At 40.0% G+C, this 24,976-nt stretch overlaps 1 protein-coding gene across 3 annotated transcripts; it reads left to right on the top strand.

The window, feature by feature from the left end:
* Positions 1-3: 3 nt before the first annotated feature.
* Positions 4-21,427, top strand: KIAA0408 (KIAA0408 ortholog). Of its 3 annotated transcripts, none has more exons than XM_075498712.1 (7): positions 4-33; positions 6,633-6,739; positions 10,897-11,040; positions 13,821-14,159; positions 14,506-14,585; positions 15,891-17,265; positions 19,192-21,427. In XM_075498712.1, exons 3-7 carry the CDS (start codon positions 10,906-10,908, stop codon positions 19,363-19,365), a joined length of 2,103 nt encoding a protein of 700 aa, XP_075354827.1. In that variant the 5' UTR covers positions 4-33; positions 6,633-6,739; positions 10,897-10,905; the 3' UTR covers positions 19,366-21,427. The 3 variants fall into 3 exon arrangements, 2 of the variants coding, with proteins under 2 accessions (XP_075354827.1, XP_075354826.1); XR_012775256.1 differs by lacking the exon at positions 4-33 and having other exon boundaries at positions 3,031-6,739; positions 10,842-11,040; positions 19,192-19,424; positions 20,381-21,427; XM_075498711.1 differs by lacking the exon at positions 4-33 and having other exon boundaries at positions 3,031-6,739; positions 10,842-11,040.
* The last annotated feature ends 3,549 nt before the right edge of the window (positions 21,428-24,976 follow it).

Below are 24,976 nucleotides of genomic sequence, written 5' to 3'. Positions count from 1 at the left end.
TGAATAGGAAACCCGCTCACCATGGTGTTCCAGGTAAGCAAACAGAAAACGGTATTTTTCACTTTGTCTGGTTTTATAATTTTTGAATTAAAATTTCCTGAGTGACTGGAACCAATTTAATATCCATTAATTTGCACCAAATCAGAAGCAAAACAGAAATATGCAGAGTGGGTGTGAGGAGTCTGTTCCTTTCCTCTTCCCACTCCCAGAAAAAGAATTTGTATTCTAGCCACATATGAATAGTAAAACCACATTCAATGTGTATTCTGCAATTGTATGTCACAGCTTGTATATATTTTGCATGATTGTGATGATAATGTTTTTCAGCACTGTATTATGCGGATTAGACACCACGGAGGGGACAAAATCAGAATGGTTGGTATATAGAGCACTATATCTGGAAATGTGGCAAGGAGCTGGAGCCCCTGAGAATGAGAAGCACAAGGAGGAGGTATCAGAGTAGGCAAGGAGTCTTCTGAGAGATGTAGGCTGGCTGTATTCTCTCTGTGCTCTAGAAGAATGGCCACACTACAGTCTGACTTGAACTGAAGAGAGTGATGCTAGTCACCTTGTCTGGTGTGAAATATCTTTTCCTAACAACCGAGTTTATCAGATAACATTTTCCAGTCTGTAGTCGCCAGGGCTCTGGATTCTCTCTCCAGGTTTCAGAACGAGTTTTGAATGAACATGGTAACTCTTGGCTTGCTCAGTGACCCCTGTCTAACCATGCCATTGGTAGCGAGAGACCATAGTCTTAACCCATTAACCCATTCCCCAGTGAGAACTTAACCCATTCCCCAGTGAGAACAGTTCATCTCCATGCCTGGGTTTTGCTCTGCTACCTGAAATAGTAGAGACACACTGTTTTGAGGGAAACCCCTCAGAGGGAAGCAGAGGTTGGGCAATAAAATTTATTTTATGAGAATGAAAAAAATAGTAAACTCACAATATTCAGTATTAAACGAAGCTTGTTTGTCTAACTTTCCCTCAGCATACTCTGCAGTTGTAGTAACCTTGATCAGTTAAATCACTTAACCTTGATTTAATCCAAATACTTATTCCTACCAGGGGATGTTGTTGTCATTATTTATTTTGTAGTTAGCAAGATATGTCTAAAGGAAATGATAATCAATATATGTGAGATTAATAGATAGCCTTGCCTGGTGTCCTGATTAAAGAGAAAGTCAGGCCCAAAGTAATTTTGAGGAGTTTCTAAGCTGATCTAATTTATGCTTAGTTGCCTGAAAGTTAAGTTCCACATATTAGAAACTATTATGGCAAGATATGGTCAAGTATATAATCCCTTCACAGTGAATTTCTGTAACTGTAAAGATAGTTCTCAAATCACTGCGAAAAGGCCCGTTTGCTGCTTTTCTCTCAGTAACTGCTGAAAGAAATTTTTCAGCAACTGCTTGAGAAATTCTTTTTTTTTTTTCCCTGTGGATTTGCAATTTGGACATTAAAAGTACAATACAATAATTTGAGGCTTAAACTTGTCATATCAAATCTTAGCACGAGACTGACTTTTTGAGTTTCTTTCTGTTTTAGTGTCTCCCTTGGGGGAAGAAAAGGTCACTTGGCTTTTGTCAAATGTTACTGCCTCAATCCCATAAAAGAGAAAAAATCACACTTAAATCTGGGCTTTCAGGTTTTAACCCACACTTGTTTATACCTTTCTCAGCCTTGTATGTAACAAAGATGACTAGAGAGGGTTTGATTTACAGTGAGTGTATCAGTAAAAGTACTACTGTAAAGTCATAAGAAAGTTTAATACACTGAATCCATACATTGACTACATCTAGGAAGTAATGGGGAAAGATTTGCTGCTTTCTCAGAAATCAGAAAATGTGAGGATGAACCTCTTGAGAAAAGGTGGAGAGAACCTCTGCACAGGACTGGCAATTATAACCCCATTGATTTCTCACAGTGTTTTTTCTTGCATAGAGCTGGAGCTTTCCTTATCCTAATTCTGTCAGGCATCAACAAAGCAAACCAAAGCTGAGACCTTTTTGGGACATTTAGGGAGCTATTGCTCAGGCTAAAATCTGAAATTAAAGCATACCAAAGCATACAAAATCATTTTAGAAGCTCCCCACAGTCTTTGAATCTGTGATGAGCAAGGAGAACAGCGAGGACCCCTGCAAACCTCAGAACAGAGAAATCTCAATGAGAAATGAGGTGTGTTTTTCATGTCCTTCTGCATTCAGCTTGAAGGGAGTGATTAGAGCTGCTTATCTGTTTCGCACCAGATACTGCAGAGAAGTTCACAGCCCTCCATTTTTCACTATTTTAAAAGCTGCTGAGAAAGCTAATAAAATCAGTATGGACATCTATCCATAGCCAGAAGATAACATCTAGCCAAAGAAATAAGTGTTCTGTGTCTTGCTAAATTGAAATAACTTGGTCGCACAAAGAAATGCAGTAATTATACTTGGCAAGAAAGGAAGCAGATTCTCCCCACTCAGTTACTGGCCTGGTGGGCAAAGTTCACCTGACAGGTGAGTGAGTAAATGCAGCTGAACACGGCCACATCCTCTAGCAGGAGTGCGTGGGAGTCAGGCAGGGCAGAGCCAGACAGAGCACTGCTGATTCACTAGGTTCTGTCTGCCGCATAGCATCTAATTCTGAAGAGCGATAATAAGACCAATATAAGATTTTGCTTTTATGTAGCAACAAGCTGGATGTGCCAGGTTTTACCTATCAGTTCAAATCTCACTTAATAGCAGATTCACAGGTCCCATTTTGGAATATTCTGGCGAAATATTAATATTCTGGCAAAAATGTCATCGAATTTGAACCCCGAGATTGCCTTAATTTTACATTTCTCTGAAAGATTAAACTTCTGTTTCCTGTGTTCCCAGGGGATTCATTCCATGTTCTTTCAGAAAGAAGAGATCTTGCATCTATAGATCTAATTCTGACATTTTTACACTTGTGTAAATTGGCAGTAACTCCAATGAATTTTTATGTCATTTAGAAAATAGATGTATTTTTTCCTTTAATGCAACCAGGTAAATTCTATTAAATTTGTTTCCTATTTAGGGTTGGCTCTGAATGCCCTGACAGAATACCTCTACAAATATTTTTCTTTACTGCTCCTGAAAATTCCCATGATACTAGAATGATCATCTTCTCCAGGATCAGAGATATTTCTTTCAACCAAAAATATCCATGCCTGAAGCTCCAGTTAGAGATAGAATAAGTGTCTGCTGACACATGTCACCAGTGCTTCAGAATCAAACTAGAAGAGAGCAGGTGCTATAGTGCAGAAATATGCCTGGCAGTTGGAAAATAGAAAATTGCCAAAACCATGGCTGTCTAAATATGTGTTATAAAAAGAGATGAACTGCACATGAACTTTGGGAGTTGTTTACGAAAACAAGTGGAGCTTTAGGATATTAAATGCCCTTCCCCTTAATCACCCCAGAATTTGATAGGTGGGTAGGAGACTTCTAAAGGCATCAGTATCAGGGATGTAATTCCCATTGGCTTACATTTCTGTCTCTGATTTAATGCCAGGGGAAGTGATATTCAAACCCAACTTTTGCCATTACACATGCAGTTGCCTATGGGGAAAATTACAGTGGCTCTATTTAAAGTAAACATCTAAAGTATCTGCCACCGATTTCCAATGTAACCTTGGAGAAGTGACATGGCATAACACTTTGCTGGCTCTGTTTCTCCACTGAGTTACATGCTATTGCAGAAGTGCACAACAGTAAGAGGAGACAGAATTTGTATTCCCTTCTGCCCATTTCCTGATTTATATATCCACTCCTGAGATGTATTTGCCAGGATTATCAAGGTGTAAATCATTCGGGAATCTGATGTTGAGGTTGGGTTGATTACAGTGGCAGCAGTGCTGTTCTTCCTTCTTGTTACCAAATTTATGTGGACATAGCAAAATGGGTGTGCCATAACCAAGCTAGTACAGCAGAACTGAAGATGCTCTAAACTGATCTTGAGCACAGACTATTAACCAGAATACGCACTACCCTGAGTATATAACCAGATTATAGCCCGTGCTGAAACTCATGCTCCTTTGTCTTGTGTGTTGAAGAGAAATTTAGCAGAGGGCTTGTTTAAAATGCCCTTGCACCTTTTTTGTTGAGGTGCCGACTTTTAACACAAGCACAGCTGACACCAGGTATGGACAAAGTACACCTTGCCTGTGGAAGCAGGGTGTCGGATGTAATAAACCTACAATAGCCTTCCTGCTTATTTTGCCTGAGCCAGAGGCCAGAAAGTCACATTTGCTGCTTTGTCTGCTGCTGTTGAGGGAGGGACAGTCTCTGTTGGATAACTTTTTTTCCTCAAAAGCAAAAGTCACTACTGCTGCACTTAAGGGTGTCCGGAGCAATGAGCCCAGGTTTTTAGAGCTTGCTTCATGTTTTCTTTGTCCCAACTTTTCTCTGCCTTTCCCATATTAGGATGAGTTTAACATGGCCCTTTGACCTATGAGTGGGGTCCAGCTCTTGTCTCCTAATGAGCCCCTCAGTCTCACACATTTCTAATTCCTCACACTGACAGAAATGTAGGATTTTGCCTGAGTGAAAATTCAAGCCTGGGATTTAGTCCCTTGTTTTCTTTAATTTTACTGTGTTTTACTTCAAAAAGTTTGCATAACAAGACGAGGGGCATTGAGTTAGCAATGTTAAAGACACAAGAATAATAGCCTATGCTGATGGATAAGAGTAGAAAAACATGTCTTCAGAGTCTGTCTTCATTTGCAGTGGTGCAGCTGTGCTGGCTTTGGGGAGGAGGCACCCAGCCTTGTGGCACCCAGCCTCCAGCTGTGAGTTCAGTTCTGCTCCCAGGCACTTGGGCTTCGCTCCCAACCATGTCAGCTGGCATGTTGGGCTGTAACCTCCCAGAAGAAAGTCACACTGTTGCTTTATGAACAGGGAATTTTTAAATCCTCAGAGTTTAGAGGCTGGGGATTTTCTTCAGGAACATTCAGTTGTGTACTTTTGTTCATCTTTTGTTCAATTTTAAGATCATCTTTGAAATTTTCACAAATAGACCAAGTCCCATTATTTATGTTACATGGGAGCAGAATAAGCACCCCAGTAATGTATTCACTGAGATGTAGAGCTAGACCATATAAGGAGAAAAAATGTGTTTTCCCTGAAACCTGCTTTGGTATTTACTATAAAATGCACCCAGAGCTAAAATTTTCATGCTGTGCATGGATTTTATCACAGATGAAACGTTATTGTTCTGAAGAGGAGAGTACTGACTAACCAAAGGATGTGTGAATCCTCATATCGTGTCCTTCATCTCACTGATCCTCTTGTCATCAGCTGCTCTGCCCACAAAAATCCACGTCACTCCTGTTTAGTCCATTCAGAGACACCCATCTGATAGCAGAGTTTGTCCAGAGTTTTATGCTGCATGAGTCAAGTACTTTGTGGCCCTTCTCCAGGTACACGCGAGGACAAAAGTTCCCTGAAATGTGACTATGGGTGGTATCAATCACTGTCCACAGACACATCCCAGCACAAGTACCCGGCAGGGCAGTGGTGTGTGGGTGAAGCTTCTGCACGGGGCTCGCTCTCAGTGTGCCAAATGAAAGCAATTTAACACACAGTGCAACAGGAGTGTTATGGTGGCAGGCAGAGATGCAAGGAGCGAGCTGAGCTCCTCGTGCCTGCGGCGCAGCAGGGGGAGCAGCTAAATTTCACTACGCTGGCTTCAGGGTCTCCCGTGGACTTCCACTTGCTGGATCATTTTTGTCTCGTACGCTCCCTTCCTTCACCCCATGCTGGCACTTGCTATGGGCACTCCCAGTGCTTTAAATCCAGGCCGAGGTGGTTTTGGACCTTTCTCGCTAGCTTTATGCCAGGGATGAGTTTCCCTCAGCAAGGGAGATTCTCCATCCAATTTCAAGCACTTTGCTTTGCTGAGACACAAAGTATCTTAACAGACCGGGGAATCCGACCCAGAAACCTTATAAAGTAGCAGGAATATTTGGGTATATCCCAAAGAAACCATTATCACCATTCCCAGAATGCAAGACAGTAGGATTACACAGTGCCCAATAATTCTGCACTTCATAAGTGATAGCATATTTAGAATACAGAAAAAGATTTTAGGGAGGAGCAGTTTGCTTTTAGCTCTTTAAGATAGCTGTTAACCAACAAAAGTGCTGCCTTAAACAAACTCCCTTTACAAAGCAGTTTATGAGGATCAAGTTGCAAAGCTCAAAATGATCATACTAAAAAATATAACCCTGAAAACTGGGTCTGGAAGGCAGCAAAGAATCTTCCTTTACAACATGGATGCTAATAAAAGAAACCTAAAATTGCCTATTGTCATAGCTTTAATATTAACACGGGCTGCTTTGGCAAGCTTTAAAGACTGGACTGCACTATAAAACCTAAAAATGTCCTGGACTTGGAGTTGTTTACAGAAAATACGAGGAGATATAGAGTTACAGAGCTGGGGGTTGGAAGAGATGGCTTTAAAACCATCCTCCGTGCACTGACGTCACGTGGAAGCCAGCTGCTGGGATGATGCTGAACGGAACTGTTTTTCAGTTTGCAAAAGTTGCGGAGTTATTCAAAGAGAGTTGCAAATGCTGCCCCAGTTGAAAGTTTCTGTCTTGCTTAGCTTTCTTATTTCTTTTAAAGATCGAGATTTGCAGAACTGGATCCCAGCTAGCTATGCATTTCATTGCTTTCACTGCTGTTTAGAAATGGACTGAAAAACTTCTAAAGGATTTCTTATTCCATGAAAGGTATGGTTACGGTTTATTTTAAATCAGTGGGTTTGAACAGTTAAGATTAAAAAAGAAAGCAAATTACTAATGTGGCAAACAGTTATTTAAACATCTCTCTAATGTTATTTATATGTAATGTGGTGTTCATGGATGTTATATATGGACTTTATTCTTAGAGAAAGACTCCTCATTAGTTCAGTCAGTTTCTTCAGAGCAGGCACAGATATATCAACAGAACAGAGAAGACAGGTAGCATTGGGAGTGCTCGAGTCTCTTTCCTTCTTTTTTTTCTCTCTCTCTCTTTTTCTTTCTCTAACTTCCTTTTTTCTTTCTTTCTTCCCTCTCTTCTTTCTCTTCTTTCTTTCACTCTTTCTCTCATTTCTCTCTCTTTTTTCTTTCCCTTCTCTCTCGTTCACTCTCTCACTCAATTGCAGTTTCTTTTTTATGTATAAAGTGCACAGTATTGTGACACACGGCACACTTTTATAATTGAACAAATAGTTAAATTTACAATTTCCTTAGTCATCCAAAATACAGCACTTTGTTGGAAATATAATTTAATCTCTTTTTTTTTCTGTAAAATCAAGGGAAGATTTGTGTATCTGAATGGTTGTGCACATCCAATCTAATTAATCTCTGTTGAAAAAGAACGTCTCAGCTGATGTCATTGCAGATTATTTTCAGAAGTTGATAGAGGTTGGTTGCAAACTAATTTGTATTTTTAATATGTGGATAGAAAGGGCATGGGTAAGACATGGGGGAATAATAACATTAACATCAAATAGTTGCTTAAAACATTTTTTGCTTGAGAGGAGGGAGGGCTAAAGGAAAAGTTCGGGGAAAATGCAGCTGATGTAGACAAAATTGATTATTTGCTTGAATTTGATTGCTGTAATGAGCTTCTGACCTTGTCTAGGACATGCAGAAAGTGCCAATACTGCAAGAGCACAGATACTGTTCTGATCCACACAGCAAATTATGATGTGGCATTTTATATCCCTTTGGGTTGCTTAAGCCATGTGAAATACCCATGGGGATATCTCGGTGCACTATACAGACAGAGGGTATACTACCAGCACTACAAATTGGATTCTATTGCCAGTAGGGAAAAAACCAAGCAAAAAACCTCCAACAAAAAAAACCCCAAACACCAAGAAAAAAAGGGGGAAAGAGTCATAGAAATAGGAGTTAAAACTCTCTGAGGAATTTATCCACTGTACAATAGCAGCAAAACTGTATAGTCATCCAGCTGCTAACATCAATAAACATGACTTTTCTTCTCAGAATTTATGTCAAGAGGAAATCGGAGAAGCATAAGAAGCAATACAAGCTTTTTGTGGAGCTTAGAGCTACAAGTGACTATCTGTAATGTCTGTAACTAACCTCTTCCAAGACTTGGATTTCATTTTGATGGTCTCCAATCTCTTTTTATAATCAGAGTCCCATATGAAACAACTTGGAAATTGTTAAGATGAATGCAAACATAGCAATAGTAGTTCCCAGCACTAAGAAACCACCAGGGGCCTTTTCAATGCTATATGCATGTTTGAAAGGAGTACATATTATATATCTATTCTTATATGTGTAAAAAAAATATGCTATATGGTATTGATTTACTAGTAATATGCTGCTGATTGAAGCATGGTCATTATTACTAATAGTGCACTAGCAAAATCACCATTTGTGCAAGTTGTAGACAGATTATGCCTGCCTGTCTTGTTCATGACTTTACAGTGTTTATACGTTTTTCTATTTCTTTCTGACATGTATTTGAAGGATTCTAGTGGAGCAGAGAGCTGACTTATGTTTATTTCTCAGAGATGTCTTGAAAGGTTATAAAGACGTAAATGTAGCAAAAAAAAAAAAGGCAAAAAGCAAATGGCTGTACTAAAAACTGCAACCTTTGAATTAGCAAAGTGAGTAAGTATTGAAATGGTTTTAAAGTTCATTAGCAATAGATGTTTAGATTGCAACAGGTCTTAAGTGCAGTGGAATTTTTTTTTAAGTTGTTTTTGGTCAACACTTACTGAAGTCTGGCACAAAGCTGAAACATTGGCCTGGAGAGGTGCAGTCTATAGCCTGGCTGCCTTCTCTAAGAAGCCATGAGCAAACTAGTGCTTGACTTCTTTCGTGATGAGAATGCTGTGTTGTCTTCCAGAAGCTCTTAGTTTCAAGGAGTTTTATGTTTTCATAAAGCTGCCCTGTATGTTTTTAGGCAGGTGGAAGAAGGGTCTGAAATCTGTAGACAGTTGAGGGACAGATTGCCATTTCAGAGTTCCAAGGCAGGTATGAGTCAGAGTTTGAAAGAGTAAGCTCCAATACCACGTTACATGGTGACATGGTTACACCATTGTGAAATGGTCTGACAGAGATTTTTGAAGAATAGTCAGCCTGTTCTCTAAGTCCTCCGTCCAAAATTGCTTGTGGTAAACGGTTTTGCAACCCCTGAGTTAGGATTGGGCCCATGATGGCTGTCAGTTGAGAGATCCTGTAGCAGGACTTCCTATGACCCAAAGACCTGAGTAGCTGTTGGGCTTCAGCTGAGCTCTTCTGCTTACTTGTTCATGAAAGAAGCTGACTCCAAGTTTGGCATCAGCTTCCCAGTCAGCTGAAATAACGCAGACGCTGGTAAGCAGTGATTACACAGTAGCCACAGCGGAGTCAACAAGGGTTGTCCAATAAAATACAGGGTGGGGAAGAACCTTGTGTGAAGCTCAAGAATTAATTTTCACTATATCAAAGAAAACGTGGGCAATAAAATGGGCAGTTCCTGTGAGTTGACAATCACTGACCATCAGTCAGGGAAATGAAGAAATTCCAGGAAGGTGAACTGGGCTCATCCCCAGTGAACTCTCTGATAATTCATCTGCTCATACGCTTTGTTTCTGGCAGGAGACCCAAGCAATTCAGAAGCGTTTTGTGACTAGAACTAGATGCCATGTCCACCTAAGTAACACAACAGCTGGCTTTGAGAGCCAAAATTAACAAACTCAAGTATCAATGTGTGTGTACCAGCCATTATACCACCAGAGCCATCATAACTGAATGAATGAGTGTTATTTCGGCCTTGCTGGCATAGTAAATGTGCTGATGGTAGTGGAGTTTCTATTGTAAAGCCTAAGAAAGCAAGAGGAACACCAGGCCCATAAAATCTGTAGCTGTTTTGCTCCAAAGTCAGATGAGCAGATCCAAAATATTTCCCTTAAAATATGCATATTTAGTGGTTCAATTAATAATTTTTCATTCACAGATACTAAGATACTTAAGACTTCTGAAGGGGAAGGAGAAACTGAAGCACAAGTTAGTTAAATATTCTGAGCAAGGTTTTGAACTAGATTTGAATTAATGCTGTGGGGGAATAGTTTCTAGTTTTCCCTATGCTGGTCCTGGAACTAACATTTATAGATTTAGATGTGTAGATTCAAAATACATGAACTCTTTATAGTGACCTGTAGTCCTTTATATAGTAGAATGATGCTTTCTACTGTATATGTATGTTTGTTACCTGTTATTAGCTTTCCTGTCCTGTTTTCCTTGATGTATGTTAAAGCATTCATATAGCCATGAGAATCTCTGCATATATCAAGTCTACAGTCTTCAATTGCCAAAGAATGTCATGGTCTTTGTCGTGCTACATGCATGTGTGAAAGGAGTGCATGACCAAACATGATACCTTTACACTTGCAGTTGTCTTTTGAACAAACGTAAAAATAGCTTTCACCCTCAAGGACAGATGTTGCAGGATCCCAAGGTCCTGAAGTGCCGTTCAATATCATGCAGACTCGAATTTCATTGAGAACAGGTTTATAGTGAAGACTAATGGCAAAGATGCGAAGTCACCATGGTACAGAGCCCGCTGTGGCAGACGTTCCTGAATTCTGTGATGCTGGATGCATGTCTCTCCTCCGCTTTCCAGAGTGGGCCTCTGCCCTTGGGTTTGTGTCCTATAATGCTTAGTTCGTCCATATTCTAGTCACACTCCAGATATGTATCATGCAATCATGCGACGCTGTCTCCTGCAAGCACATTTTAGTTAATTATTTTGGGGTTTTGCTTGGTTGTTTTTTTCCCTGAAAGCTAAAATCAAACACAAGTAAGACTGATTCTGATAAACTTCCAGGAAACATTCAGGGAAGAACGAAAAAAAGCAGAGCTATCTTCTTGCTGTTACACAGACTGTAACCATGGACCTGCGTAAACAACTGGAGAATACTGAGAGGAACTGGAATAAAGAGAAGATGGAATTGCTGGAGAGATTTGACAACGAAAGGAAAGAATGGGAATGTCAATGGAAGGTCATGCAGAAGAAAATAGAAGAGGTACTTTTAAACAAAACTCTGAACACTAACATTTTCACTTGGGGTGAAGCGACTAGGCATCGCTTCAATTTATTTTTTTTTCTGAATTATATTCTATTTGTTATCTGTCACTGGGAGTTTCTAATAGCTGACAGTAGGACAGAAAGCCTGGGGTTAAGCAGTATTTGCAATTGCTTATTTAACCGTCATGAATATGAAGCAGGAGGTTAAATGTCACTTTGTGTGAAGTTTGCTATGATATTGGCTGTATATACTGCTGCCAGTTCTGCTGGGCATGAGCCACGCTGCTCATATTATACATGCTTTTTTCAAGTACATGCTGAACAACTGCATATATGGGGTTTAGGAAAATGCATATTTAGTAACAAAAAATCTAGGTATCATAATTCTCTGGCAAAAAGGAATTAGATGGCACAGGTCTGCTGGCGTAAAAGGTAATATGAAAAAGAATGTCATACATTAAACGCTGCATGATGCAGAATCGTTCTGGCTAGAACCTGCTCCATTTATGGACAGCTTTTAGTAGAGAAAACAGCTACAGTAAATAGCATGAAAGTCCTGACACCACTTGTGTTTACACATACTAACAGACACTCACTCCCTGCCATTTCTAATGCATCTCCTTCCAGAAATAAAGGTAATTATTTATTATTCTTTTATCCCCAAATCGTCCCTGCAGCAGAACCCTCTGGCACTCTGTAATGCATGAATTGAATCTGCCTTGGCAACATATAGAAGCAAGTTTTTTCACCACTGAGCTTACCACATTTTTCATTCTAATGTACACATGGAGTAGTTTTGCTTGCTCCCTGCCAACACCGTCCTGTGGCTGAGCAACACAGGAATGTATGGCAGAGATTGCTCACATGGAAGTATGAGAAGGAAAATGATCAGCGCCAAATGAATTGCAGCCATACACTGCCCATTAAACCAGCCTGCAGCATAACTCCATAACGTCAGCTCTCTTTCTTACATTTTACCTGCAGTTCTTGCAGACTTTGGTATGATAGTCTTTGCCACATTTTGTCTTTTGTGTTAGGACATTTCTGTGCAGTCTTACCTAGTTTCACCACCAAGGTGAGAGTGCTTCAGAAGTTAGTAATGTGATCTGTGTGTGTAGTAGAATTTCAGTTTGTTAGGTATATGAGCTGTTTTGGAATGACAGTAATGTGTTGTGAAAAGGTATTCCGGCTATTAGTAGTCCTGACAATGGCAGCGAACACCATGTTTTTTCCATGTTCTTTATTAGCATATGGATTAGGAAAGCATGACAGAGATAGAAAAAGAGATAAAGAATGGAATGGGGCTGAGGGGAAGAGAATGAAGCAAATCACTGGGTACTGCAGGACCAGACAAAACTGCAGATGATACCCCAAGGTTATCAGTATCCTAAGGTCCCCTCTTAAGCTGTGTCTATGGCTGCCCTTGATTTCAGCTGCCTGACATTTCTTCGCCAGAAGCCACATGGCTGGAGAAAAGGGGAGATACCTTTTAAATGCCATCATCTGTAGAGGGATTTCCTCAATAAAACTTGTGCTTCCTTATCAGCTTGTATTTTTATTTGGTAGTTTTCTCTAGCCCAGCAAAACCTAACTTAATTCCTGGATTCCTCCAGGAAGACTTATCTGGTTTAGGAGATGATATTGTCAAGTTATGAGGTGGTGTCCTTCCTTCTTACTGCTATGCTGAGTCCATATGAGGCTCTCATTTCTTGGAAATGACAAAGTTCAGCCCCCGGGTTTCATGAGCAGCTGGACTTTGGGAGTGAAATCTGAAAGCCAAAGATGAGGTCAAGTGTCAAGTCTCTGAACGTGAGAATACCTCTAATCCACAGCACTACCCATGAAATGGCGACATGTTCTTCACGTTGTTATTCTTTTTCACTGTCCTTCCAAAAGCTGTTGTGATGGCCTTGTGCACTGCAAGAGAGCAGGCAGATGGCTGTTCAGAGGTGCCTGCTCTGCGCTTTCTTCATAAGAGCAAGTTAAGAATGAATGTTTATAAAGAGCTGGGGGATTCTTGGCACTGTAAATGATACTGTAAGCAGAAGAGGTTTTTATGATGTTGCTATTTTTTCTAATTTATAATTTATCACAGTTCCCAGTTTGAATGTGCTGGGTGACAGGAGTTAACACCTTTTCATTTACTAATGAAGCCACTGGATCCCAGCAGATAGCATGAAAGAAGATAAGAGGGTGACAGCACATTGCCAAATAATACCATTCTGCAGTACTGATTTATCACTCCAGTCATAGGGAAGAATTCCACTTGCCTGAGAACCAGAAGAGTCTGCTCTAGTGCAGATGGTGCTGTATGTGATGAGAATTCACTTCCCCTCCTTAAACTAATATACTTTAATAGGCTGTAACATAGCCAGAGCCCTCTCCCTCCCTCCCATTCCCCATCCATCAGATCAGGGCTGTGTCCACTACATAGGGTGCTGATATTACTTGGAAGACAACCATACAGCTTCTGGCTCAAGGGTGGGCCATTTACCTTGTGAGATCTCTTCCAATCCCATCCTATGGGTGGAAGCCATACATTAAAACCACAGCAAAGAGTTTGTGAATGGTAACAGCCCCTTCCTCATCCTGTGACAATAATGGTCTGTGAACTATCACACTGTGTGACTCAACAGTTTTCTACTAACACATGTATAAAATCTTTCTACTTGGTGCTACTGAGTGAAGCATCGTTCCAAACAGAAGATTAGTATGTTCTTTTACCATAAAGTTCATCACAGTACCATGATTTAATAGAAGGTTCTATTGTTTTTTCAGCTTTACCAGGAGGTAAAACTTAGAAGGGAGAGCAATATGAACGTCCATGACAAGGCCATTCAGAGCAAGATGCTGCAGCCATCCATGCATTCCCCTACTTTGGAAGAAAATGACACAGTAGAGCTGAACTATCAACACAATGTGGCGAATGACAGGATGGAAAAAGGGAGTTTGCTCAGTAAAACAGGACACGAATGTAAAGAAACCAGAGCCAAGAGCAGAAACAATACTCTGTTAATGGACAATCTGGCCTTTGAGAACCGTGAGGAACCTGAAGACAGCCTCAGCATCAAAACTTCCAAGAAAAATGCCAAGAATTATATTGGTGATCTCAATGTAGTAAGTAAAGTATGAGCATGTTTCAGTTACAAGGGTGAGGAAAATACTGAGGGCTTTGGCCTGCCAGGTTAACTTAAAGAACTGATCTCCCAGATTTTAGCTTTCCAGCAAGGCACTGTCTCTACTTCCTCCTTGGTTTGCTACTGATGAGTGTCTTCTCACTGTTTAAATGTGTTAACAGCATGCTCTTTACCTCCGTTCGTAACCTGTGGGCATTTTTGTATCTTTCCTTGTGCTGCTTTCCTCTGCTGTGAGTCTTAAATGCAAATCACCACAAGTTTCAAAATAATTCTGGAGATACCATTTAAAAGGCTTATATTGAAGGACTGTTTTTATATTTATAAAGGCTCTTAAAGAACTTGCCAGAGTCAGTGAAGAATTATGCAGCTATCAAGAGGAAATTCGAAAGAAGTCCAACCACAGAAGGTAAAAACATATTTGGACTCTTTATATTAGAGGAAGAAAATGAATAATGAGACTGTGCTCCTGTTCACTTTGAAGGGGGTTTTGCTGTTGAATTTATTAGGAGTTGGGCAGTTCCTGTCCTCCCAGTGTTTCAGTGCTCAGCATAAAACATTCAAATGAAATATACTGAAATATGAGACAAGGGCACATTTTACTAGCAAAGTGGAGTTTATCTATAGAACCTACAAAATGAAATTAGGATTTATATGAGACGAAATTGTACTTGTTTCTAATGGCTATACAGAGGACTGGGAAAGTGACCAGATATTTCTGTTTGGCCTGGTCCCATTTCCATGCAGTTCTATATAACACTGTATGGGTTTGTTAGGCTGGCAGGTTTCTTAGATTAAGCCCAGATCTAGCCTTAAGTGTGGGTGATGTGTCACGGACTGACAATCTAAGAGTGCAAAGGAGGTAAGAGAAGGAAGAACAACCATACATTTGTACTAATGAAAAGACGGTAAGCCAGGCCCTGAAAAGTATGGCAAATGAACATTCCACCATCTATTAAAAATTCAATGTTCATGGTCTCCATTAGCAAACTAAACACCAGTCTTCCTCTCAAGTCATGCAGAAATTCTCAGAAGGTAAGACTGAACCTTCAGGTGCACCTGACAGGGTGCACACCATGAAAGAGATTGAAAAAGGCTATGTCTCAGCTATGCTGAGACCCCATGGAAGTCTGCATCATGGCAAGCTCTTCTCAGATGCTCCCAAAGAGCAGAGGGACTTCTTACACTCCGCCATGCAATAAGTCTGTCACTAATTTATTATTGTAGCTGGGTTAGTGTTTGTATCTTTAAAGCAAATAGATTCATAGCTGATGCATAGTTTCTAAATCCTGGCTGAGAAGGGTGATTTTTTAACAGATCTCAAAAGGCACATTTGTACTGTCATGTGTAATGTTAGGAAACCTACACAAGGGATGCACTATGTCCTAAAGCTTTCTTCATTCAGTTCATAGTCAGGTAGACTCTCACTGGAGTGATTAGAACTCAGAAGATCCCACTGTCCTTACTGTAGGATAGGTGAGAATAGAAGCAATCAACTACAAAACCTCAGAATTTTAGTGGCAAGGGAAAGGAATACAAGATTCGCTTTGTTGAGCTTTCTTCAAATTCTTTATGTATGTTTCAAATATGTGGGGTGTATCAGCTGCACCCAGTGTTAAAACACCTGTTCATGGGGAGAATGAATCCATGCTGAGGTCCCCTGGGGGAATACCCTTATTGCTCATCCCTAAAACACCTCTCCTTTTATTTCCAGAATGAAGTCACTTCCTTTCCTGGGGGAATTTGAGGAAACCCAAAACACAGTTATTCTGCCTGAGATGAACCATGTGTGCAGCAATGAATCACAGACTTCAGTTGCTTTTGAAACAGAGGAACATAATAATAGGAAGAATCTGATGAGCTCCACCAAGGCTTTGAAGGACATGTCTTATGGTGGTCTTACTGCTGACAGAGGAACAGACTTCAGATCTTGGCAAAAGAAAGAAGCTCCACCAGTTCCTCCACGGAGCACTTCTCGGCACCTAACAAACTCACTTTCTGCAGTTGTACAGCTTTCTGAAGCACCAGTAAGAGATCCAGGCATCAAAAGCAATTGCAAGGCTCAGGACTGTAGGAGTGGAAGGAAATTGATGAATCCTTCACCTATAAACCAGAATGAAACTGCAGCAGCCTGTGCAAATGAGGCGCAGGCTGTGAAAGGGCCTGTGATGGTAACTGCTGCAATACCTGTAACCAAAAATGAGTGCAATGTACCGACAAGTTTCTGCCACAACACATGGGCATATGATGTGGGCAAACTTGGAAAAGACAATAAAAGTGAACCTTCCCCACTTTCAGCCCAAAAGAGTTGTTCAGATGGAAATATGGGCCAAAGCAACAAGATGCACCAAAAACAAAACCCCAAGTCTCACAGCAGCCCTTATTACAGTAATGACTTTTATGCCCCTGCTACCCTGCACAATGATTTTTTGGAAGACTCTAGGTATACTTTAGGAAAGACCCAAAGAAACGAAACTTTAGCAGCAAAGATCGATGAGTTTAACCGGACTGTATTTCACACAGATAAACGTAACAATGCTTTGCAAGAAAACCAGGTGCCTCGAACAGCATCAGAAGATCACAAACCCTGCGGCCCACTGTGTGACTCTGCTATTAGCAGGACAGAAACTGTAAATACATCTTGTGTTTCAAATCCCAAATTCTCTGCAGCAAAGGAGCAAGAACCTAGCACCCCCAGCAAAGCTGTCAGAATGGCAGGGCAGCAAAAGCAAATAGATGGACTTCCAAATACTAGTGGTTATAGGCACATGCTTCATGAGCATGACTGGAGACCAAGTAATTTATCTGGTCGCCCGCGTTCAGCTGACTCAAGGTCGAACTATGGCGTTGTTGAAAAGCTTTTGAAAAACTATGAAAAATCAACAGTGACTTCTCCGATTAATGTGAAATGCTGCAAAGATAAGTGGACACAGGCAAATTCTGAATTCACCGATGGGGGTTGTGAGACATTGAGTCAGTATTTAGAAACGCTCCAGATTGAGCAAGGAAAGCAAGAATTTCCGAGGAATTCAGCCAGGCATATTGGGCAGCAACTCAAGCAAGGAAAAGAGAGACAGAAGTTACCAGAGGTAAGGTTCATAAGAGTGGCAAGAACAAAATAATTCAGTTTTATACCAAGCTTCAGATTCTAAAATGAAGCAGGCTAACATGATATTGTAAATAATTATGTAAAAATAGATGCTTTAGGCCAGGATCTGCATGAATCAGGAGTATTTCCTCTGAAGATAATGGAGTTGTGGGAGGGTAGAAGCATGTAAGTAAGAATGACCAGTGAAGACGTGTGCCAGATTCTGATCTCTGCTGCTGTTGTGTAAAGCTAGATTTTAACTGCAGTGCAGTTATTCAAGGATTGAACTAGTGAGAATTGCAATCAGGTTTTAACTCCCCCCCTCCTTCCTTTAGCTGACAAGTCATTTCATAAGCCTTCCCAAAAGGCTTAAGCATACTTGGCCATGTCAAAATCCTAGAGGGCTTAGATAGCATTCTTCAGCATCCAAGGTGCTGCTTGGTTCAGGATTTCCTTGGAACTGCCTATGAAAAGGGGTACTGTAGCTCCATAAAGTTTCGAGTAATAAAGTGACCTCCTCTTACTCATGTCTCAGTTCCAGGCTTCTCCTGTATATTCAAGCATAGGCTCACAGAAACAGAAGAGTATAGCATGAATAATTAATTTATATTTGGCTGAATTTTATTTGCAGAAGTTTAGAAATATTGCCTTTGCCAACATTCTTTCTTAATGAAAAGAGAAACAGATGGTTTTGAAAATACACTATAAGTTGCAGGTTCTGTAAAAGGCCACAAAGAAAAATCATTATTCCTGAAGAGCTCCTTCGCCAATGAACACAAAGAGATATACCCCTTAGTGTCTCAGAAAAGAGAAGGCAAATGCGTTTGGAACTGAGAAAATTAAATGGGTTCAGACTGTCAGCTGGTATGCTTTAAACTGTCACAAATTCACAGACTTCAGTGGAGCTATGTGGATTTAAACAGCTGAGAATCCAACCATGCAGATTTTCTTCTGCATGTCTTTCTGACAGCCTTGCAGTGATGCAACATCTTGCTTAGCAGACATATCTTTACTACAGCACAGACAGAAAAAACCATGAAGCTTCTGATTTCTTTTTCATCCAATGAACTTTTGATAGGAAAACAAATTTCCATCAATGAATATGTAGGGAAGAAATAATGAATAGATAATGACTGAGTTTACATTGAGGTAGGCACAGAATAACTTTACTAAGCCAGTTGTATTTTTTTTCTCCATAGGCTCACACCTTATGTTGTCATTTCTATCTGTACAAACTAAGTGTAGAATATTGCTTGATTATGGGGTACCATTTTAGGCCCTGTAGTATTCATGTCACAAAGATGTAAAGAACTACACATGGCATGAGGCATTTGGTTTATTTTCATTATTTCCAATTTACATTACTGTAGATACGATCAAAATCTGTTGGTTTTCCTGTGTGTATAAGGCTCTGCATGTAGACATGACACTGCATTAATACATAACCATTCTGAATTAGTTATCAAGTGTAAACAGCTTCATGTTGCAGTAATGGAAACAGAGTTCTTAGCAATATATGACTGCTGAAATCGGATCTACCAAAAAATACCTGAAAAGTACGTAGAGCATACTCCAGTAACGTAAGATGGTATTCTGAGTTCTACGTTTAGAACAGTATACAGTGTTCATTGACAAAAAAACTTCCAAAAATGAAAAGAAATGAGAAGTGAAAGTCAGTTTTGCCTTGCATTAACATTTTATACCTTTCCTTGTGTCTGCACTTGTCTCCACATATTTTAAACCACAACCAATGTGAGAATCCCTATACATAGAAATAGCCGTTCTTTTGCATTCTCCGCATTACTGTGCTCCTTTTAATAGCTTCAGACCACCTGTTCTGAGGTCACCCCAAATGTCTTCCTACATTCCCGCTGCATTCCACAAAAGCCATAACTTGTTAAAGCAAGGAATTGCCTTTGTGTTCTAGATATCTGTGCCAGCTAAATGTTCAAGTAGGAAGGGTTTCTCCCGGCCCGCTCGGCCAGCAAATCGACGCTTACCTTCCAGATGGGCATCCAGATCACCATCAGCACCGCCTGCTGTGAGAAGAACGGCATACAACTGCTCTGTCTCCTTTCGGTCAGAGACCTCAGTAGTCTGAACCCAGAGCTGGGTTGAATGGTGTTGTGAAAGCTCTACGCCTCATTATAACTGTGTTTGGTATGTGTTATAGCAACCAGTTCTACACTGTTGTATCTTGTCCAAGAGTGACCCCCACCACATGCCGGACAAAGCGTTTTGAATCTTAGGTCATCATCACCATGGTCTTCAGTGTTTTTATTGAGATGAAATAACTATACCCCTGGTTTTCTCTGTTTTTTTGGTAATAGCTCACAAGGAATTTCTTTTGAATGGCATCTTCCTTAATTTGCCAATCAATTTTGAGTTGAAACAATGTATAGTGCTGTATATTCTGACTCTTCTGCAAACAGCAGAACATAAAGCTGTACGCATGATCATGTGTTTGTAGGTGCATGTGTTGGACTAGGAAGTATACAGGTCTGTATTTAGAAGAGAAAAACTGTGCTAGTGTTGACATTGAAATTACAACCTATATGCCTACATATATATATACTTTGTGTTTATTTTAAAAAGTTTGAAATATACAGTCCTGATGACATTTCTATTTTGTATATCTTTTACATAGGTTCACAGGTGTAGTATTTAATGTACAAAAACTAAATATGCATTTTTGTGACTGATTGCAGCGGTAATGCCTTGCACAATATGTATCTGAAGCAGACTAGCTCGACTGATTCGTCAGTCATGCTTCATGGCATCCTCGTTCGGTTTCCTAACCCTTATGATGCTAGGTCAAAATACCCAAACATATTTTTTCTGAATTAAAATATTATATGATTTGTAATACATTAGCTTTTTTCAGCACCAGAGACATTCCTGAAATGTTCCAATCTCTTTAAAAAGCTTAAATGTGCCATTATATATATAGCATACTGTAAACACTTCGGTAGTTTCAACTAGTGTAACATACAATTTATGAAGGGAAGAAAAGGGTTGTATATGCTCAATTCTGTAAAACTTATTTTTCCTTCTAGCATTATACTTTGAGGTTTGGCAAAGTCAGATAACAATGGACTTATTTACTTTCACTCAAGGCAGGAGAACAAGGACCATTGTTCCCAGTGCTGCAGCCACACTCCTTTTTTATTCTTCTCCTAGACTAGAGTGCCTGAGCCACTTGCTAATTTACTGCTCCTGGACTGACTTGTGGCAGTCAGTTACGAAGTTTACGTGCACTCTGGCAACAAGCTGCATCTAGTACGGAAATATTGCATTGAGGTATGATCACAATGGTGCCCGAAATCCTAGACACATGGCGTTGGAAGTATGTTTTTGCCATCAATTGACTCGGTATTATGGGCCATCTGAATGACGTGCACAGAGCCTGGCTTGTTCCTTCCCACAGCGTGAAAGAAATATGGATGCTACCCAGACTCTTGCTGAACTTTCAGAAAGACAGTGTCCTTCATCCTGGAATTTTTGCACCCTTCTCTAGGCTGTTGCTGGATGCATAGTGCGGTAATGATGATAAATGTTACCTTTAAACAGCATGTCTAGGTTAAAAGGAGTAAAGAGGCACTTCAACATCAGCCTGATCTTGTCTTGCAACTTTTCTTCTTCTCCTGGAGAAACATATTGTGTTCAAAGGAATTTCAAAAATCATCCCAGGATCCATTAACGTGCCCATCTTCTTATGTGAATGTAAAAAGGATTTCAGAGAGAGTGTAGGCTTTTGTCCTAGTGAATTGTATATGTGGCAATATAGGGAAAATTAATTGTGCTTAACTTGATAGTGATCTCTTGTCCTGCTCCAGTCATGTTGAGAATCCACACCTTTTTCCTTCCTTTTAGGGCCTTATTCTTCTTTCCTCTGCACAGCTTTAGTTTTGCAGAGAGAGAAAACAGGAGGCCATGCGTTCTGAGCAATATAGCCTGTATGGTAGTATCAGTAACTGTTCAGGCATGCCAGTATTGGAGCAAGCAGGCATTAGAGGCATAAATCCCACCTTATCACATCATTGTGGCTGCCTACATGGCAAAAACATGCTCAGAGTAATTTTCCCAATCTAGACTTCTGGTCTTTTCTAGGTGTGAGTGGTGGGAAAATCCCACAACAATATATGAAGGCTTCAAACAGATCAAAATTTATCTTTATTCATCAAAATTTACTTTATTATTGCAACGTTATTACTGGAACATTATTGCAACGTTGCATTATTGCAACGTTATTACTGGAAAAGATACAAGGACAGAAAATCTTGAAGAAAATCTTGAAGAAAATTTATACAGTTTGGATAGAGACAAAAATCTGTGTGCTTGAGTGAAAAATCAAGAGTACTATAAATTTGCCTGTTTGGCCTAATTTAGAGATTGCACTCCATTAACTTCTTTAGAACTAGAAAAATTAGAGATGATTCACAGTGAATTTGGAACATGGCTTAAGATTCTAGCTAACTGTGGACATTAGAAAACCAAAATGCCTTGCAAATTGACCTTTTAAATGCCTAAGTAGCTGAGCAGCTTTAAATGCCTAAGGCTGAGGAAAGGGTAATATGAGAGAATTGTAAAAAAATATGGTTCTTAATTTCAGTCAGTGTTGACTGCAATAAAACTTCTTTAAATTATTACCTTCATGGTAAAGTTAAGCAGTTTTGTTCTCAAAAATGGTGGTGCACTTTTGTTTGAAGTATGTGACTACGAAAGCATTTCCCTTGATTAGTCAGTGAAGGTGTTTCTTTAGTTCCCTTCAGTTTCTTTGATCGCCTCTGACATATATCACATTGTTGAATAACAGAGAAAGGATCAAATATCTACAACATTCCCTGATGTATGTAAGTTTAATGAACACAAGGTTTTTGAAATAAACTAATAGGTCAAGGACAAGTCCATTTTGTCAAGATTTTCTGTGTCCGTCTAATTACAGACATTGGTTCTGATGCCCAAAAGTATCAAAACTGGTGATTTTGGTCTGCAGGTGGCTAGTTGGACATACCAATTTTAGAAAATTGCCACTGACGCTGTTTAAAAATTCTCTTCCACTGCACCCGTAACAGGGCCAGTGCACTGTGCTGACTTTTTTAGTTCCCAGAACTGTGATTACTGAACCATAGTAATGGCTTTGTTGCACTTATTTGCTATAGGGGGAGGAGCTCCCCCATGTTATTTCTGACAAGGAAATATAGTTACCTTGGAAGCTCTGAAGCAAGAGATTCTCTACACACACACTCATGCAAGAATCACAAATGATCTAAGCATAACTGGACCTTTCTGTTAATCCTAGCATCACCTATGGAAGCGATGTTTTGTGAGCCTGTTTTTAAAACAGGTTTTTAACATTATTCCTCCATATGCTTTCTGAAGTCTTAATGCAGATATAGTTTCTTCTCACTTGTGCTCTGAACAAGTCTAAGACTCTCTTTATTGCATGTTTATGGGCTTTAGTACTGAAATAAATGCAAAACTCCCTGCACGCACAGTCAGCTGCCCGTTGAAATGGCGATGTCACTAGGAATCAGCTGGCTGGTACTTAGTTGACAGAAAGCATCATTCTTCCTCACGCAGGGAGATGGAGCCATAATTTTTCTCTGAGACCCTTTTAGGTAGGAGTGTGGCAGGGTAGACACACATAGAGAAACGTCAGTTAGACCTTATCTACGTATGCAACACAGCAGGCCACCTGAAGGCTAGAAAACTGGCCTGACTCAGAGCCTCTGCTAGAGGCAGAAGGAGTAGAGGAAAAAAATGTCCTTTAAAACCTCTGGATATCATTCCTCAAACTCAGAGTACATTTCCACTAAAAGTTTTGTCTTTCCAGTGTTAGTGATGGACTTCTTATGTATCTTTAAAATGTTGCTGAAGGGATGAACTTTGCTTGTTCTCCAGCAACAACACAATTATCTTTCACTATTACACATACTGTAAGGGAGTTAGCTGTTATATGTAGCAAAGAATTGGCAATCAGTGTAATATAATTTTCCAGAGCATTCAGAGCACCAATTTATTTCTCCAGTTGTCTATTTAAAAAATTGTTTCTGTAAATAGGGATTTTGTATCCAAATAGCTTCAACAGCATTTTAGCAAAGATCTACAGCGATGCAGCAGGCAGGCCATTTCCCTTAGAGTTTTGTTATTTCTGGACGAAGGCTAAATTTCCTAGCATGCAAGACCTTATGCAATTCTCACAGTGCTGCTATGCAAAGAATTTATTTGGCTTTGAGTCTGTAATACTCAACTCTAGCCATTATACTACTGATATTCTCTATTGGACTAATCTGTAATGGTGTCTTTGGTTGTGTACATGCTCTTTAAATTGGAAGGCAGAATGCATTTGCTCTAAATGCACTAAATCAAAGCCCCTTGTTGCCTCTGGCCTTTCCACCCCTACTCGATTCCCAGTGGATGTATATTTTTATGTGGTTTATTGCATTGGTCTATATGTATATGCCATACCATAGGACTTTCTATCTGTACTGCAGTCAAAATATTTTTTGGACAGCCTATTCTAAAAAATGCTGATATTACTATTGCCATTCACAAATATATTAGATCTTGATCTATTGTTTTGCATCACTGAAAATGCACTTTCTTCATCAACTGTTAGTGGCATACATTATAGAAAACTTGTGCTCATGTTTTTTGAAATGACTATTAATCTGCTTTTGAGGTTTGCTTCTGCCCCTCTCCCTCGCACCTTTTCTGTTTTGCAAAGTACTTGCATCAGCAGAGAAATGTTTCTGTTGTGTATGGTTGATCCAGTTGCTGTGTGGCTATGGGAGCTCATACCTAAGGGTGCCTTGCTAACTATGTTACTCTAAAAAGAATTGTATCAGAATTTCCATGGGGTAAGAGAGATCGAACCCTCAATATGATCAAAGTGAAAGTGTGCAAATAAAAATCACAAAGAAAACAAGAAAGAATCAAAGAGGAGGGTGCAACACTTGTAGTAAATGTTGTGGCTAGTTCTTTGCTTCTAATGGAAGATCCCTCTGTGCTGCCTACTTCATACCACCTGAAACTTCCAGTAATGTACTGTCTTTTTTCAATCAGCATCTTTGTGTGTACGCTTCTCCTGCTCTGTGAGCCCATAATAGCAAGACGTACTGAAAGGCTGATGTTAGTAATGTCAGATTAACACCAGTCCTTCCTTTTCCCATATTTGATGGTATGGTCGTTATTGAAGAATGCTTAAGTTTCAGTTGTTAATCCTTTCTGTGGCAGCATCGCTTCTACCAGGAGGTGCATGATGGTGCTCACAGCATGAAAATTATGCAATGCACAACATACTGTGTCTTCCACCCATGCTGGATTCCCAGCACTGCACAAGGACACACTCTGTCACACTACTGAAATGGGGAGATTCCTGGAAGATAAATGTGAACCACCCTTGTGCTTGAGTACAACAAGAGCCAGACTGTACCTCAACTCCACTGGTCGTGCCAGGCAGCGTGACTAGAGTACAAGCAACTTCAGTCCTCAGTACAGGATGTTTTTTACCACACTGGGACAAAAATACAATCTTATGGTCTTTTCTGGAGGGAGGGATGGATGGTTTTTACCACACTGTGACAAAAATTACAGTCTTATGCTGTTTTGCAGAGGGATGCCCTTCTCTAGGGACAGCTGGGGAACAAAGGAGAAGTAGAACCTGTCCTAGGATCGGGCATCTCCTGAATTTGGATCAGATCCATTTC

The sequence above is a fragment of the Mycteria americana genome, chromosome 3, assembly GCF_035582795.1.
Source record: "Mycteria americana isolate JAX WOST 10 ecotype Jacksonville Zoo and Gardens chromosome 3, USCA_MyAme_1.0, whole genome shotgun sequence".
Lineage (NCBI taxonomy): Eukaryota > Metazoa > Chordata > Aves > Ciconiiformes > Ciconiidae > Mycteria > Mycteria americana.
Note: the sequence above shows the minus strand (reverse complement) of the source record. Positions and strands in the feature narration are given on the sequence as shown.